General features: G+C 42.7%; 1 protein-coding gene across 1 annotated transcript in view; it reads left to right on the plus strand.

The window, feature by feature from the left end:
* The window catches only part of LOC149281390 (glutamate receptor ionotropic, kainate 3-like), a 108,847-nt gene that overhangs the window by 29,540 nt on the left and 59,834 nt on the right, over positions 1 to 19,473 (plus strand). Inside the window, exons 9-10 of the mRNA XM_089499342.1 lie at positions 5,594 to 5,701; positions 19,245 to 19,358. Of these exons, the coding sequence (XP_089355468.1) occupies positions 5,594 to 5,701; positions 19,245 to 19,358 (222 nt within the window). The remainder of the gene's footprint in view (positions 1 to 5,593; positions 5,702 to 19,244; positions 19,359 to 19,473) is intronic.

Below are 19,473 nucleotides of genomic sequence, written 5' to 3' on the forward strand. Positions count from 1 at the left end.
GTATGCCTTTGAATGACTCAAAATTAAGGTTTTGGAGTGGCCTAGCTAAATCCCCTGAGATTTGGGGTGAAAAATAAGCTCTTCTGCACCTCTCTTTCTCTGTGAATCTGTCTGCAATATTCTGGATTCTTACAGTACTTCCGCAAAAGAGTGGAGTCAATGGAAAGACTCCTCCCTATCATCCAATCAGAGAAGCAAGTGTACCCGGAATGTCTGCCCTTTTGTGACACGGAGTAATGTGTTATTGTTCATCTGAGGTTGTATTTATCTGCTAAAATGGTTGTTATTATGTTCTGATATGTAAAACCATAGAATTCAAAGAGGGTGTACTTTGTTCGCATGACTGTATATAAATATTAACGTACCGTATTTGCCCGATTATAAGACAAGGTTTTTTCCAGAGCAAATGCTCTGAAAAAACCCCCTCGTCTTATAATCAGGGTCGTCTTATAATCAGACCTCAAATAGGTCTGACTATGAGACTAAGATCCAGATCCCCCGCAGCGATGCAGGGGACCTGGATCTTCCTCCTGTGTTATGCCCCCCTCCCCCCCCAACTTACCCGTGCTTCTGAGTCCCCGGTGCTTAGTCCGGGCAGCGTGTAGAGCTCTACACGATTCGCGTAGAGCTCTACACGCTGCCCGGACTAAGCACCGGGGACTCAGATGCAGGGGACCTGGATCCTCCTGTCTTATGCCCCCCACCAACTTACCGGTGCTTCTGAGTCCCCGGTGCTTAGTCCGTGCAGCGTGTAGAGCTCTACGCGATTCGCGTAGACAACTTCCGCTAAAGCGCGTAGATCTCTACATGCTGCCCGGACTAAGCACCGGGCACTCAGATGCAGGGGACCTGGATCCTCCTGTGTTATCCCCCCCCCCAACTTACCGGTGCTTCTGAGTCCCCGGTGCTTAGTCCGGGGCCCGGACTAAGCACCGGGGACTCAGAAGCACCGGTAAGTTTGGAGGAGGGAGGGGGAGGGAGTGTTAAATGGGGGGGCGGGGGCATAAGGCATTTCTGGAGGCAGAGTTCTCTGTGAAATGCCTTTTAACCCCCTTAATGCCACTCTGCCTCCTGAAATGCCTTATACCTCCCTATATGCCACTCTGCCCCATAATATGCCTTTTAACCCCCTAAATGCCAGAGTGGCATATAGGGGTATAAGGCAATTCTGGAGGCAGAGTGGCACATAGGGCGGTCAAAAGGCATATCATGGGGCACAGTGGCATATAGAGGGTTAAAAGGTGTATCATGGGGCACAGTGGCATTTAGAGGGTATAAGGCATTTCTGGGGCAGAGTGGCAAGCCTGGGGGCAGATGTGCATAACTGGGGGGGTAGGTTGAAAAAAAGGAAATAAAAACAAAATATTTTTCTCAATCATAGCTTTTATTAACAAACAATTGTTCACATAGTTTACATGAATTAACATTTACTGGTAAAACTTTTCCTATAGGGTCATCTTATATTCAGGCTCTCTTTTTTTCATAAATTAATATTCAGATTTTGGGGGGTCGTCTTATAATCGAGCAAATACGGTAATTTCAGAAGTTTTAAGAATCGATGTAAAGACATTTATATATGTAATGCTGCTACATTTGCATTCAATGAACTACTACAGCAATAGTGTCCTCTAGGGGACAATATTGCAAGGCTAAATAGTAAATTACATCTCTGGCAAACACTGTTTTAGGCAACAAACATTTTCCTGATATTAACATTTAACAGGACTCGAGTAATACATGTTACTGATGATCAGAAATGAATATTATATGCTGCTGTATTGATATCACAGGATAGTAATACTGTAAATTGTAATTATTGATTTATTTGAAGCAATAGCCTTTTTTATTATGCTCCCAATGTCCTGTTGTATAAGCCCAACTCTGAATGATGGTTTGAGATTTGATGTATAGTCAAGAACAATCTGCCCCTTCTAAGTAAAAAAATACTATTTTAGCCTATTACAGCATGTGATAGAGCCATTCATTATGTGATTTTATTGAATCCTTCCCTTCACATTTTAACGTTATGCCAGTGCCTGTTTCTTTTTTCCAACAATAAAGGATTGAGAAAATTTAGAAAGATTTAATGCAGAAGGCTAGATGAATACAATAATCCAAGTAAAAAAAAACAGGTATAACATAAATACCAAGTATTAGTATTATCATCAGATGAAGCCAGTATTATTGATAAGCACAGCTACAATTTCCTGCAACATGGAGCAGTCATTGTTACAAATCCCAAGCTAGCTAGTGTTTTCAATATGTATGCCTTGTGCATTCAGATTTCTCCGAATTGAAAATGTATTTCAGTAAATTCGATGATTCGTAGGAAGCCCCTAAAATGAGGCCAGGCCCCTCACGAATGGGATGAAAACGAAGGAGAGAGCTCTGAATTTTCATCTGAAAAATTCTATTCTATCTTCAATTGAAGCAACTTCTGTCAAAATGGTAGCACTGTGGTAACGTCCTCCCCAGTACTACAATCAGGGAAGAGCAAGTCAAGAGCGGTGACAACACTGTCAGTGCTGCCATATTGACCTCAGTTCATGGCGATTGTGGTGACGTCATCTCCCCTGGTCGGATGATCGGGGAGATGACGTCACAAGTGCCGCCATATTCAACTGAGGGCAACATGGCGGCACTTCCAGTAATGTCATTGCTCCGATCCTGCAATCGGAGAAGAGAATGTCATCATTTTACTCTCAGCATAGACTTCACCACTCGTGAAATTTTACTATTGTAGTCTATTAGAGAAACGTTAATCAAATTTAATAACAATAAGGAATGACCCTTTATTCTTTTTTGAAATAAAACCAATGGTATATGAAGTCATATTCTGGCACTTCATGTATTAAAGAAGCAGCCTCCATAATGTAAAGCGACTGGTCAAAGATCTCCCTTGTAGCCGACTGCCTCCTCTCTGGACCTGCTGCCCTAGGCCTTTGAAATATTTTGCTCATTGCATCTGTATTGCTTTGAGAATAGGGCCATCTATAAATCATTGTCAAGCTTATTACAGTGCAATGTGTCACAATTCAGTGACATCTCACCGACAGTACAGAAGAGGATAGTTTGCATTTGCCAAAAAAGGCTTCCTGGCACTCTTGCTTGCCAATCTTAGCTCCCTTGGCACACTGCCTAAAGTATTTTTCCCCTGGCATCCTGCCCTTCTAATTTGTTTACAACATCATAATTGTCTGGGTGCTGGCAGAAGTAGCCATTTTTGAAATCAGGAACAAATGGTGTAAGTTACTCTTTTCATGGAATTCCATGCTCAAGACATTGATTGAGGGAAGATGAATAGATTGATAGGGTCCATCTATCCAGTAGGGATAATACCAGCAACATATAATCTTCATCTGTAGCATGGAGGATAAATAAGGAAATTAGGTCAAATAATCTGCTCATACCTGCCTTTTAATGATAGCTGCTACCAACATCAGTTGCTGGATTCCACATTTTTAACTCTAGTGCACCAAGAACCATGTTTAAAGGATGTGAGATGAACGAGAGAATGATTTTTGAATTTATTGTTTATTTACTACATATTAGGTTTGTATATTACATTGATGAGATCAACTTACCCTTTCTTGCAGAAGAAATTACTCAAGGTGGGCCCTTCATACAACATAGTTTTATCTCACCTGCAGCTCGTAGATTAATGAACTCAGTTTCTCAGAAGGAGAGACCTAATAAACATACCTTTGTTATAGGACAAATTGGCTCATTAAACTTCGCATTGACATTGGTACACTATGATGTTAAGTAGGCATTAACCATTAAACCTATCATTATTACTGACAGATGTTCACCATCATTAATACATTTTGATCCCAACTGGGACATATGTCACGCCATTAATATACTTTAGTCCATTACTGTATAATCTTTGTTCTAAAAAATATTCTGCCTATTAACATTCAATCAGCTGGTTCCAGCTTTAATGACTAAATCAAATTTGAAAGTAGGGAGAGTGTATGTTAGATGCATGATCTTGAAGGTGAAAGTTGAGATCTTAAAAAATCTTCATCAATCAACTTTAGCATTCATTTTGGCACCAAAATGTCACCATGTAGGCTGTTTTCTTGAAAGTAATCACCTTCCTCTTGACATTTTGCTAATTATGTTAATGAAAACAATTTCTTCTATAGGTAAAAGGTAACAATTTAGCTATTACAATTATGGACCAATCCAACATAAACATAGCTGAATATTTAACTTGAAAGGTTAAGATCACACAGTTTTAAGCATCATTCATTATTGCTTGGGTTTAGGTTTCACGCCTCTATTGAAACATGGATTTGAAACGTCCGGGTTATCCTAAAGTTGGCTAGTTTGTCAGGCTGGCGTGACCCTGCTGATTATCAGCACTTATCGCTGGCCAGCAGCACTTCAAGAATTTCTGGTGACCCCTGTGGATTACTGTGGGAGCAAATTGTAGTAAGGGTATTACAGCTGGAGGTCTGTGCAGGAGATGCCGGCAAGTTCTTTTTTTTTCTGTAGCACACATTGAAATCCGTACATAAGTAAGAAAAAGCTAAGGCTTCAGTATTATTTATATTACATTTTATGTACAGAGTGTCTGCACATCCCAAAATTAAATGTTCTCACTTACAATCATTAATTGATCATTGAAGATGAAGTTTCATATAACTGTATAAATGTCAGGGGTATAAGACCGCAGGAAACATGAAAATATTTAGGTATTAACCAATATATATTCACCAATTCTAAATCTGGGTATCCTTAACTCACCCTTTGAGGCTAACGAAGATAGTCCCATAAGGGAAAGGTTTCCCAGGACAACTGAAGTAAGCTCCAAAAGCATTGAACTGCTTTGAGCTCTTGTTGCCTTAGTTGGTAAATGAGATTCAAAGTTAATTAATACAGCCACATTTTTATCACAGACATCTGAATATGATTTGTAGGTTGAATGAACGTAAAAACAAACAAAAAAATGCTAAAGCTATTCTAATCCAAACTATATGCTCTGTCTATTTTTTTTTTGCTTAAATTCAGTTAGTACCGTTAGTACATGTAGTGGGGCTTAATTAAGTGGTGATGTTTTGAAATCCCATACAGGACTTCTCAACCTTAATATGTATTAAATAGTTAAAGCTAGGTGAGTTGTTATGGTGTTCACAGCATTAAACAGAGAAGACTGCGTCCAAGGAAAGTGAACCTGTTTAAAATTGTGACCCTATGCTCTTATTTTTGTGATTTTTCACTAGAACATTGAGTTATTTTAATTCAAATAGTTAATTTACCGTATACTTATTGTTCTCTGAAGCAAACAAAACCTCAGTAATCTGCACAGTATTAAAAAAGCATTCCCTATCTTTAAAAAATGAAGATAGATCTGTCACATATCTCTGAATACAGGTAACACAGTAGACAGTTATAGAATGTACCAGCTAAAATCATGAAACAAGCGATGATGAGGTGATTATTAATTAACCGTGGTCTTTGGGGATCTGAGGAAAGGAAAAAACCCAGAGTGCAAAAACTAATTCAAATGAACCATTGTACTGATGGACGAGGGATGATTTATGAGTCTTGTTAATTGTCATAAATGCCCTACTTTTATCTGCAGGCCCAGTGGGAAGGCCTGACCGGACGAATCGTTTTCAATAAAACCAGCGGGCTCCGAACAGATTTTGATCTGGATATCATCAGCTTGAGGGAAGACGGTCTGGAAAAGGTATTGCTACACCTTCACTCAAAACCTTTAAGCTTGATTTTACCTGTGGTCGAAAAATTTTACATTTGCACCTCCACAATTTGTCACAAAAAGAAGCTTTTTTATTTTTTCCAAAAATGAAAAAAAAAATCAAGAACTATAGTTCTGCTGTGTATTCTGGGTTGCTGCTGAGTTGTTGGTCTCTGAGGGAGAGTATGTGGTTCTCTGCAATTTTTAATGGTTCACTAGTAGACCTGCCCACCATAGATGTACATAAAGAACAAAACGTGAGGAATTGCTTTGTTTTCATAAAGGTACTATGTATAAATATATATATTACTCCAAAGGAATAGTGACATTATTAGGGGAGATTCAATTTTTAGAGACATTTTGTGAATTTGAGTTCCTTGACTGCTTAGACCCAAGACACCACACCAAGCATGACCAAAGCCCACATCCACACCCAAAGAGAAGACGACACAGTTTGTGGGTAAGGGCATTGGCCACAGCTTTATTAAACATCATGAACCAGCACATTGTAACCATAAACATAATCATCCTGCCAGCTGTCGTGTTACCGACAGGCAGATACCCCAAACATTACCAAGAGCTATCGTTCTGGGTACCATCAGCCTCCGCAGAACTCGTCTCCCCAAGTCTTCTTTATACACCGGATATCCAAGCAAAGGTGCTGGCCATGACTTCCCGCTGTGACTAAAAGAAAAGAAAAACCGACACCAGCACAGGAACAAAGATCACAACAAATACAGAAAAACAGGGGAGGCTGGGAGGGAAGCTCGTCCAGAGTGTCAAATGACTGAAGGTCAGAATAAGGAAAGTTTCCCCTTTATTCCTCCCCAGTACATTAAAGCAACAATGTTGCAACCCATATCCTGAACCGGACCATGAACTACTGACCCCAGGCAGGGGGACAGCAGTCATGTTCCCCCTTCCTGACCGTCCAGGGGGGCCCTTGACTGCTTAGACCCAAGACACCACACCAAGCATGACCAAAGCCCACATCCACACCCAAAGAGAAGACGACACAGTTTGTGGGTAAGGGCATTGGCCACAGCTTTATTAAACATCATGAACCAGCACATTGTAACCATAAACATAATCATCCTGCCAGCTGTCGTGTTACCGACAGGCAGATACCCCAAACATTACCAAGAGCTCTCGTTCTGGGTACCATCAGCCTCCGCAGAACTCGTCTCCCCAAGTCTTCTTTATACACCGGATATCCAAGCAAAGGTGCTGGCCATGACTTCCCGCCACCGCAGCCAACTCAGGCTTGCCTGAGCTATGGCTGCGCCCCCACCAAGGCCAGCGCCTTTTCAATTCCAGACTGCAAACCCAGGTTAAAAATATCCAGGCCAATTGCATTTAAATGTACCCCGTCGCTACGAACCAGATCCCTGTTATCCCCCTCCAGGTCGCGATGCCGAATAACCACGCCACCCATGGAGGTAACAAAGCGAGACACGGCAACATTCAATTTCCTGCGACACTTCTCCAAGGCTCTAGCGCCCAACCCCTGAGCCCACACCGGTCGAGGAATAACTTCCGACCAGACTACAATGACCTTGTGAAAAAGGGGAAAACAACGAGAAAGATCCCCTTTAATTCGGTAAATTAGATCGATGGTACGAACAGTACCCAAATCGTTGCCACCCGCATGTATAACTAAGATAATAGAAGACGGAACAAACCTACTCAAGGAACACAACTCCGGAAACGTCTGAGCCCACCGAAGGCCACGAATACCCCGCCAACGAATTCTGGCCTCGACGTACGGAAAACCCAAGTTCCTGCCATATACCCGCTCCTCAGCCCGACGAGCCGCCCAGTAGATAAAGGAGTGACCGATTATCCAGACGAGCCTAGGGGACGGACCTGAAAAACAATCAAAGAAACTGCGGGCGAATATATAAGCGAAACCTCCTGGATCTCCAACGACCCAAACGCTGAATGTCGGACGTCGGTAACCCGGCCCGAGCAGCCTCAGTGGCGGCTCCCATCCGGAATGAATGAGGAGAGAAATAACGGGGACACACGCCACACCGGATTAAGCAGGAACGAAAAACCGTGGAAAACTGGAACCTAGTCAGGGATGAACCAGACGAATGGATTAGAAAGGAGACCCATCCCGCCGGACGTGAAACAGAAAAAGAATGAATGAGACGGACAGGGCACCAGTCCAAGCCGGTAGCACGAATGCTGTCCATAGCACCTCTGCCCACCTGATCAGTCTTGGAACGCCAAATAAATACCTGCACTAACCTAGGCTGTAAAACAACGTCCTGCACCGTGAGAGGGGAATTGGAGCCAGCCCTAGGGGCCACAACCTCACCAACCCGCAAGGCTCCGTAAAATGATAAAGAAAAAGCCACCTGAAACAACAACGTTTCATAACCATTACAACAGATGTAAGGAAGAACAGCCAAAATCTGATGCAACAGGGCAAAGGAAACCGGGCGCCTCTTATCAGGAACCACATGTCTTTTCCAACCTCGCAAAATCTTAGAAATAACAAACTTGGAACCCAGCTCCTGCCAGCCAAACAATTTGAACAGAAATGACAAGGCTGACATGTTCCTCTCAGCTGTTGAACCAGAGGCCCCACAAGCCCTTAAGCTGGATAAATACAACAACGTTACCCGAGTCCGGAAATCCTCCGACTCAAGATCACCCTCGACTCCAGCCAACGACAGCCACGCTCTCCAAACTCGAATGTAGGCTCTCCACGTATTCGAAGACAAGGAATTCCGGAGCATCGGCACTAGGTTGGAGATGCAAGGCTCCATAAAGAGTGCAGAAAGGGGAGACCCGTGACCGAAGCCTCCGGCGCAGCCTCCCTGAAGCGCTGAAACTGAAGGCGAGACAATGCATCAGCAATGACATTTGCCTCTCCAGGCACATGACGAGCTCTGATCCAGATATTGAACTCCAAGCATCGCAGAACCAAGTGCCTCAACAAGGCCAAAACCGGAGGGGAACGAGAGGTGGAACGGTTAATCACATGAACAACACCCATATTGTCCGTTCGAAAGACAACCCGCTTAGCCGACAAAAGGGGACCCCACAACTCCAATGAAACCACTATCGGGAAGAGCTCCAAGAAAACGAGGTTACGGCACAAATCCGACCCTAAGCAAGAAGCAGGCCAAGTCTGAGAGCACCATTCCCCCCCTAAAATAGGCTCCCATCCCCACCGAACCTGAGGAATCCGTAAATAGCTCAAGGTCAACATTGGAACATTCAGCCTGTTGCCAGCAAGTATGACCATTATATGTCTGGAGAAAGGACTCCCAAACTCCCAGGTCAGCGCGAATGGAGCGCGTAATGCGGACGAAATGAGTGGGAACTCGAACGCCAGATGTAGCCAACGACAGACGTCCGGAAAAGGCACGCCCCATCGGCATGACCCGGCAAGCAAAGGCCAACAGACCCAATAAAGACTGAACCTGCTTAAGCTGAACCTTTTTTGAACACCGAACCCTGGCTACCTGATGAGACAGAGAGAGCAATTTTGCCTGAGGAAGCCGGAATAGTATAGAAGAGGAATCAATTTCAATCCCTAAAAAGGACAAACATGTGACCGGGCCAACCGTTTTGTCCTCGGACAGAGGAACACCGAATTCACCAGAAATTCTACGAAACACGTTCAACAAAAGAGTGCAGCAGTCAGAATTAGAAGGGCCAACAAACAAAAAATCATCAAGATAATGAAGTAAGGTAGATAGACCAGACTCTTGGACCACCACCCACTCCAGAAAGGAAGAAAAAGCCTCAAAGTAACTACAGGAGATCGCACAGCCCATAGGCAAGCACATGTCAAAGTAATAGAAACCCCGAAAGAAGCAGCCAAGCAAATGAAAACATTCGGGATGAATGGGAAGGAGGCGAAAAGCTGACTCGATGTCCGCTTTGGCCAACAGACAGCCAGGCCCAGACACCCTAACCAACTCCAATGCCCTATCAAAGGAAGCATAATGAACCTGACTCTCCTCAGGAGCAATACCATCATTAACTGACGAACCAACAGGATATGAGAGATGGTGAATCATCCTGAAACTGCCAGGCTCCTTTTTGGGAACCAAACCTAGTGGGGATACTCTTAAATTATGAAAAGGGGGTGAAACAAAGGGGCCAGCCATACGGCCACAATCAACCTCTTTCTGCAACTTAGCTGCAACCAAATCCTCATTCAATGAAACAGATTTAAGGTTATTAGCCATAGAAGGAGCATCAGAGTATTCAAAGGGGATCCAAAAGCCTCTACTAAAACCATCCATAAGCAGCAAGGCTTCCCGCCTATTGTTGTACCGGTCTAACCAAGGGAGCATCTTTAGGACGCTCACCGGGGTCCTCGCCCCGGCTGGTATCCTCCTTCCCTCCAGACTTGCTGCCACCTACTCTGCTCCTCTTAAAACATTTAACCGCCGGGTGCGGTCCTCCACAATGGGAGCACTCGTGGCGGAAACGGCAGGAGCTGTACCACCTGCAATGACTCTCATTGTAGAGCCAGCAAACACCCTTTTTTGCACCTGCCGCCGCTCCAGGGGCTGATGCGGCGGCCCCCCCATGAAAGGGCAGCGGTCTGTTAGGGGTCATTAACAACAACCACAAATTGCCGTCCTGCATGTCAAAACGCATGCTGGGACGAACAGCCATCTTCTAACGGAACTGCTGATCGTATTTAAACCAACACTGACCACCATAAATTTTATAGGCACCCCAGATAAGATCAAGATATGCAAACAACGACGGGCCTCTGTCAGGAAAGCGCTCGCACAGAATGCTAGCAAAAACTGAAAAACCTTGAAGCCAATTACCAAAAGTACGTGGGACGTGTTTGCCTTTTTCAGCCTCACTCTGCTCTATCCTTCGTGGCCTGTCCACGGTCTCTTTGTCTACAGGCACCAGAGACAGCAAATCAACAAATTCTAGGCTACAAATTTTTTCCCTAACATCCAAAGTGACATGCATACTCAATGGCGCAACTTCACATAAAGTAGGGACAGCCGGTGTAGGGGAAGAACCCGAAACAGCAGCTAAATGTGAGTTCCCAAGGACAGGGAAAGGATCAGCTGACCCAGAATTACCAAGTTTACCCAATAAATCCCCGAGGACCCTTGCCAGGTCAGCCCCAGAACCCTCCCTCCCACACTGTGATTCCCGCAATCCCCTAACATCTGTGCCCCAGGCCGTCTGGCCCAAGCACTCACCATCGATGCTAGCAGCAGGAGAAAGTCTGGGCGACAGATCGTCACATCTGGAGGAGGTAGATCTGCTTCCCGAAGTGATGGACGATGGAGAATCCTCACGCCGTCTGCAGGCTGCACTCCGGCCTCGTGCAGCAAGAGGAGCAGGGTGGGGGCGAGAGGCTGCCCTGGAAGCCCGCCTCCCCCCTTCACGAGGAGTCGTCTGTTGACCCGAAGAAACTTGATCACGCCGCTGTTGCCGTCCCGACGCCACACTCGCCGCCTCTCTCCGTCTTCTGCCTGGTGAGTGGGGGCTACGGCTGCGTTCACAGGATGGGCCGGCAGCACACACGACCCCCGGATCAACTTCTGCAGCGGGGGAAGGAGGACACGCCTCCCGCTACTGTTCTCTCTGTGTGGGACATTGCAGAGGTCTGCCGGATCGTGCAGACCTCGTATCCCGGGACACAGGCAGAGATCTTCTCCCTCCGCCCCTTAAAGGACTAGGGCTTAAACGGGAAGGAGGTCTGGAACGCCTGGATCGCCTGCTGTTCCCTTCTGCAGCATCAGCCTGTTCAGGAACTGGAGGAACGGGAGCTGGAGCAGCCTTCTCAACCATCTCCATCAACGAGGCCCTGTCATGATGTTGTAGAAATGCCACTAGGGCCATTTCTAATTGTTCAGACGCCATGGTGAAGCAAAGCTCGTCCAGAGTGTCAAATGACTGAAGGTCAGAATAAGGAAAGTTTCCCCTTTATTCCTCCCCAGTACATTAAAGCAACAATGTTGCAACCCATATCCTGAACCGGACCATGAACTACTGACCCCAGGCAGGGGGACAGCAGTCATGTTCCCCCTTCCTGACCGTCCAGGGGGGCCCTATATGTTTGTTGCATTTGTTTACAAGTTGAATGGACATAATATGAATATATAGTTAGGATGCCAAATAGATCAACAAGAGTAACTAGGTCACAGTGTTCACATACTATTTCATACTATATTATTGCTATGTTATTACTTTCCTGTACTTTGTGGTTATTTCTGATCAATCTTTATGTAGGTAGTGCTGGGGCAGACATAGGGCAGCACCCAACTAAAATATACCACTGCAGACTGTGATTGTTTACACCTTACTTCTAATGTAAGATCTTTTTGTTTACCGAACAGTTAAAGAAAAAAGGTCTCTTTAAGAAATGTAACTGTGAAAACTCTTATAGGTAAACATTATTCCTAGTACTGAATGCCTAAACCCTTCCAAGATTTTTTTTTTTTTAATGTCTCCTCATGTAGAATTTTTCCTGGAAGGCTAAATTGTCATGTGAAGCTAGATAACCCACTGATTGCTACTATAGAGACTGGAAAAGCTTCTTAAAACTGTGTTTTCATGTGATTAAACTTTATTAGAAAGAACTTAATAACTTTTATAGACCAGATTTTGTTTACGCAACAATAAAGATGTGCAAGTTGAACAAAACCTTTAATTCCTTAAATTAATTTACATGGTATCTTAAAATACTAATTTATGTTAATCCCCTGAAACTTTCATGATGTTCTATGCCGTTGAGAAAAATGTGGCCAAAAACCTATACTGACAGCAGTCAGTCGGAACCAGTAAACAACCACATTTGTTTGGCTAAACACAGTGATCTCTGTCATTGACTCACCACAGCGATGGCATGGTGTGGCAAGACAACCTGTACTCCTCCCGAATGCTCCTGCTGCTCTGGGGAGATGAGGCAGCTGTGCAATCTCCCAGGCCTTTACTCAGCTACTGGGGAGCGACGCCATCTGCATCCCCTCCCTGGTGTTCCTGCTACCGCCAGGGAGATGAACCGGCTGTGCCACTTCGCTGTACTACCAAAGTACAGATCCTCCTGGAAAGCATCAAATAATAATCCCAGCCCGCAGAAGTCATAGCCCTCTGTGGGATCGTCATCCTCCAGCCAAGAACACACTTGTGCTGCATACCATTGCAGAGCCCTATATCTGTCATCCAGCACTATCTCTGTCTGGACCAAACCATCGAACTTGGATACCAATTCTTCTTAAGGCTGCACTCCCAGATGCACTTGTGCATCTAGCTGGAGCCGGTACATGTCCTCACTGGTTGGGAGGGACTTTCCCTGGTAGTCCTGTTCCCATTGGAGAGCCTCTGTCCAGAGCTGCCGACTGATAAAATCCCTCTACTCCAGCTCTTCCTTGGCCGACACAGGTCCAGCGGATCAGGCTCATGCCCTCTGCATCCGCCATCTGAACTCCTCTTGCATAGCTGATGATCCAGGTATCGCTCTTCCTCTGCCTGCAGGATGATTAATCTCGGTGGTGGTTTGGCTGTCCAGATAGCAAGAAAGCATTCCCTAGCTGGCACCAAATGTGACAGGACGACCTCTACCCTGAGTGTGTACACCCACCAAATCCTTCTGCCAAGACACCAGCAGTTAACCCCTTCAGTGCTGGACAAGACTTGTGCGGAAGAAGTGGGACAGCAATCTAATGTAAAAATGCAAAAAAAAAAAAATCCCCAGGTTTTTGGATTCAAAATACACTCAGTAAAGAAGGGGTTAAATATGCCTTCATGATCAAAAAAAAATGTTTGTAATAATCAAATTGATTATTAACATAGCATCACATTCCCCAAGCCAGCAGTACCACCCAGATATACACCATCCATTGACAACCTGCCAGCTGTTGAGCCATAGGCACCAACATTTGAACAAGAGTCCTAGCCCTGCAAGTTCCATTAATTCCATGCGGGACAAGCCCCTCAAGCTCATTATGGGCAAAACATCATATTGTCCTTGTCCTTCCGCTCTGGCTAGTAGACCCACACAGCTGCTATGTCAAAACAAAACAGACTTATCCTAACCTTAGAGGAAACAGAGATGAAACAGAATTCCTTATAGAATCAAACATCATCACGTAAATAACAAATGTTAATGCACCCACACACGTTATATATTGTTGTTTTTTTTCCAGGACAAGCAGGGCTTTCTTTCGATATCATTATTTTATCATATCATCTAATTTTTTTTTAAAACTACTTTTTCTGACTTTGATTTGAAAAATCTTTTACTCTTCTGCAAAAGCCAATGAAAAAAACTGCTAATATTTGTCTTGAATTTAGAAATACCCAATGTTTTTGACTTTTTTTTCTGACAAGTAGCATATTGCTTTTAAGGACTTACCTTTCACACGAGTCCCGCTGCTTGGCTGCTCTCGCGATGCGTCCACCACAGGTGGCTTCCCGGGCGGCTTCTAGACCTTCCCAGGTAGCGAGTATACAGTCTGCACCCGCTACCCGTCCGGCGTCTTCACCGCGTGGTCAACCTTGCGGCAAATCACTACCACAGCACCACCGTGTGGTCAAAACCTCGGGTGACCTTTACCCTCAGTAAACGCCTCATCTCTCCCTATTTAAGCCTGGGACTTCCACTTCTGGGTTGCCCTTGGTTGGTGTATCTGCTATTTACTGAGACTGATTTCCTCGCTTTGACCCGGCTTGTTGACCTTGCTCCTGTTCTTCTGATTTGGCTTCTGGTTCCTGAACATCTGGTATAGACTCAGCTAGTTTACTTTGCTTCCGGTTTCAGATTCGGCTTGTTTAGCTTTCCTGATTTGACCTGGCTAATTCTCTAGGCGGCTTCTCGGTCCCTGGTACTCCTGGCACTCTCCGCCCTCGGGGGTCCTACCCCATGTCCGATTTGGGACATCTTTGAAGCCGGCTACTTCAATTTACCCACATCAAACCATATATATTGTAAAACTAGACACCCCAGGGTATTTCTAATACTGGTATTTTAACCTTTTCCAGGCAGTAATCCTACTACCAGCCCTAGTCAAAGTTTGTGATAGTAATTTTGGGAGGGTTTTTTCACACACATTTTACTTCAGGTATGAATCTACTGCTCATGATATATGTCACTTTCAAAAGCCTAACGCCTATGTACACAGCAGTGGAGTATCCAGAACAGTTCAGTAAGATATATGAAAAAAAATTAGTTAATCTCATGGCACAATAAAATTATCAACAATATCTGTGGATAAGGAAATTCAGATGTTCACTAAAACTTTTTAGAGCAGCTTACCGTTTTTTTTCTGCTTTAGTCTAAATCTCCTTTCTTCCAGTCTGAACGCATGACCACGTGTCCTATGCATAGTCCTGTTTATAATATATAATATTTATATAATGTTATCATATCCCCCTCTGAGGCGACGTTTTTCTAAACTAAACAGATTTAAATTAGTTAACCTTTCTTCATAACTATAGTGCTCCATTCCTTTTATTAATTTTGTAGCCCGCCTCTGCACCCTTTCTAGTGCTATGATATCCTTCTTTAGAATAGGTGCCCAAAATTGCACAGCATATTCAAGGTGCGGCCTTACCATTGATTTATACAGAGGCAAAATTATATCTTTATCCCGCGACTTGATGCCCCTTTGTATACACGACAATACCTTACTGGCCTTAACAACCGCAGACTGACATTGCACATTGTTGCCTAGTTTGTTGTCTATAACAATTCCCAAATCCTTCTCATTTGTCGTTACCCCTAATTCACTACCGTTTAGGGTGTAGGTTGTCCAGGTTGTGAACAAAAAACAAAATACTGTCTGCGCTTCTCACCCTAATAAAGTTGGCAACAAATATATAAACATAATATAAATGAGAGGTTTTGGTTATATGAATTGGCCAAAGCATAATTAAGCTCACCCGCCACGTCAAGGCACACTCTCAATAGGGTGAGAACCTACTCTCACCTCCTACATAGTGGGCACACAAAGCAGTTTATACTGCTACCAAAACCAAATTAATGTGTTGGGGGAGGTGCAATTAAACCTCCTCCCATTTAACCCCTGGACAGCAAGCTGCAACCAGACTAATGAGGAGCCAACAACCTCAAATATGTGCAAACAGGGAAAAGAAAAAATGTCGGTGCGCTAAGCTAGTCTCAGGCTCAAATAATACAAATGTATAATATGAGGCCTACCAAACAGTGTGAGCATGCTGCAAATACAGTGTGTTGGCTGTACAATGTATACAAAAAACAAAATACTGTCTGCGCTTCTCACCCTAATAAAGTTGGCAACAAATATATAAACATAATATAAATGAGAGGTATTTGCTGTATGCTCAGCATGCTCACACGGTTTGGTAGGCCTCATATTATACATTTGTATTATTTGAGCCTGAGACTAGCTTAGCGCACCGACATTTTTTCTTGTCCAGGTTGTGAGCCCAAAGTAAAATTATAATACCGGAGGTTAGCTGGAGGGGGAGTCCTGGTAGCTGTCTCTCAGAAGGGCTGTAGTGAAATATTGCAAGTGACTTGGAGAGCAGCTATGAGGCTGGACAAACAGAGCAGTCGGCTGGAGAGCCAATGGAGTAGGTAAGTAGCAAAAGTCTCTTCAAGCTGAAGGGGTGAATGGCGTTATAAGGATCCAAATCAGTAGGCAATCAGATATACTTGAGTAAACGTTAAGCGGTCTGATAAAGGGGAATCCTTTAGTAAGGTGCAGCAGAAATGAAGAATAAACTAGGATAAAGTTCAGAGGTATGTATACGGGGAATCCGTCAGTGCTGTGCAATGAGAGGTAGGCAAAAAGGAGTAAAGTAAAGTAATTCAGAAACAGAGGAGTAGGTGCAGGGATCTTCGTTCAGGTAAAGGAGATGTTTAAGCAGATGAATCCTTAGTAAATACAGCTCCGGTCTTAGCGGTGGGGCCCTTCCTTGGATCACCTGTAGAGATAAAGTACTCGTGCAGCACAGTTAAAGAGGTTTAAATAGGGAGTGATCACATTAGGTAATGAGTAATTAAAGAAACAGTACCTATAATGCATAAACCATTACAGAGTGATCACATTAGGTATTGAGTAATTAAAGAAACAGTCCCTATAATGCATAAACCATGACAGAAACTCAATCTTGCAGGGTCATGCAACATTGACTGCCCCCTTTGTGGCTTTACCTTTTTGTGGCTTTACCCCTTTGTGACTTTACCCTTTTGGGGTTCTGCCCTTGCTGACCCGCAACTATGACCGATATTTTTTTGAGGAAATTGGCAACGATATTTGTGGATTTAATAATGGAATATGAGAATTGCTCTGATTCAGCTTTGTTTTGAAAAATCAAAGCTAGTGTTTAAATTTCCTGCCAAAACATTAAGGGAGAGGTTTGGATGCCATCTCAGGTAGTGTAGCAAGTTCTAACCTTGAATAAAGCTGACAGGAGCTGTTTACTTTCTTGGCAAATAGACTTGAAATAAACTTTATAGAGCGGAGTATAAGATATTGTAACTTGTAACAAAAGTGTAGGGTACTCTACTCGAGTGATGGAGAACTATAGAAGAATCCTGAGGAATGTCTAGTATTGTTATATTATGCAAACTAATTTGAATAAAAACATTTGCCCCACAGTAGCTTGGACACATTTTGTGTTTCTATTATTTGTTTCAAATATATTTTTTCACTGGATTCAAGATTTAGAAGTGTCAAAAACTTTGCATTTCTTGCTTTCTTCTCATATTCCCTCCCTCCAACGCTAAGATCCCCCCATCAGTTTCCCTCAATGTTAATGGTGCTATCATCTCCCCGTCTCCTCATGCCCGCTGTCTTGGTGTCACCCTTGACTCCGACCTTTCGTTCACCCCCCACATTCAGTCTGTCTCTAAAAACCTGCTGTCTCCATCTTAAAAACATTGCCCGCATGCGTCCCTGTTGTTTGGCAGTGACACATAGCAGGAGCTGTGAATTACATGAATTGAAATGTGTGTTAAAAAAACACAAAAGCATACTACCAGAAACTTTGACAAAGGCTGGTAAAAGAATTAGTTAATGGAAAGAGATTACATCCCAGCATTTGAAATGTCCTGTGGAGTTTACAGGTTTATTCCAAAATATATGGTTTGATTGGGTAAATTGAATTAGAATGGTTGAAAGATGTCCCGAAAAGGACATGGGGCGGGATGACAAGATGTTAAAATTCCTATTTTATGTCCCAAATAGGACATGAGTAGAATGACCAGATAAAAAAAAAATCTTTTGGAGTAGCAATATTCGACTTGTACTTATTTCTCTATAATTTTCAAAAAAAACATAAAAACATTGCGTATTTCTAAACTCAGGACAAATATTAGAATATATTTAGCATTTTTTATTAGCATTTGTAAAAGAGTAAACGATCTTTCAAAAAAGTCATAAAATGTGTTGTTTTTTCAATTTTCCCCATATTTGAACAAAATGTTAAAACAATTTTGGTTGTGAAAGGTGAAAAAAGAAAAAAATACCATGGTCCTTAAGAGGTTAAAATGCATTGTTCTTGTGAATGAAGCTTTTATAAATTATACAACAATTGCACTATTGTAAATAATTTCTATGATACATTTTTTTATTGTATTTAGTTATTTAAATAGCACAATGAACCAATAAAAGGAATCAGCTTACAAAATAATATTCTGCTAACTGATCATTACAGCATTACAGATCCAATCTGGTGGGAAAAAAAACCAGAAGAGTGATGCTATTTGGCATTTTCTGGCCTCAGTACACCCCAAATTACATTCAATAGTGTCACCGCTAACAAGTTCTATGAAGTGATGCAATCTAATATTGGTGTTTGACACAAATAGATAAAACTAGGTTTCTCAAGGACAACTGTATATATAGCTAAAATGAAATGTTCTCCTTTGTTTGCGTTAAATTAGCAAGGTTCCTTAAAATGGAACCTTTTTTAGGCCCCTGGTGCTCTAAAATCATAATTGAATCAAACACTGAAAATCCTTAATTAGCCATTATGATTTTTACTTGATGTCCTGTTTTCTTATTTTTTTATGCCTTCCAGCTATGGAATCACATCTGGTTTTATGAAAGGCATATTCATGCTATTTCATGCAAATATTTGTTAATTTCCCATGCTCCCTCAGTGAAAATTTGAAAACCTACTGCCACCTCATATAGAAAGATTCTGCCTGCACTATTTTGCACGTAGAAGTCTAGCAATGGAGATGTGAAAAAACTGTGAAGTTATAAACAAAAATCTTAGGTTGAGTAACAGTTCCAAATGTGACGTAGAAACAAGGTGGCAGCTCTCACACAAATACAAGAGGTAATTTTTAATGCTTAAGTATAAATACAAAATTAATAATTAATTTTATTATGTTTCACATTACGTAAAGGCACAGATAACAGATGTTTTATTGAAACAAAGAATTGAAAAGAAAATAGCTACCATTTAGTGATGCAAATTTGTGTCCTCTTGTCAAGTGCTAGAATCCAGATATATAAACTTGGAAGCAAAATAGTGAATAGGTTTAAGGTCGGTTTCCTTCATATCTGATAATCTCTATTTTAACACTTTACAGGTGGGAACATGGAACCCCTCAGATGGACTGAACATCACAGATGTTCCTAAAGGAAGAGGACCAAACGTCAGTGAGTCCTTGACAAACCGCACGCTCATCATCACAACAGTGTTGGTAAGGAAATATAGAAGAGTGAACATTCAACCAATTTTCATTTTCAGATTAATTTTAGTTTTGAAAGAAACAAACCCAACATACATTCTTTTTGTGCCCTATGTATTATGAGAAT

Source organism: Sceloporus occidentalis, unplaced genomic scaffold (assembly GCF_023333645.1).
Source record: "Sceloporus occidentalis isolate IW3139 unplaced genomic scaffold, rSceOcc1.0.p SCAF_133, whole genome shotgun sequence".
NCBI classification, from domain to species: domain Eukaryota; kingdom Metazoa; phylum Chordata; class Lepidosauria; order Squamata; family Phrynosomatidae; genus Sceloporus; species Sceloporus occidentalis.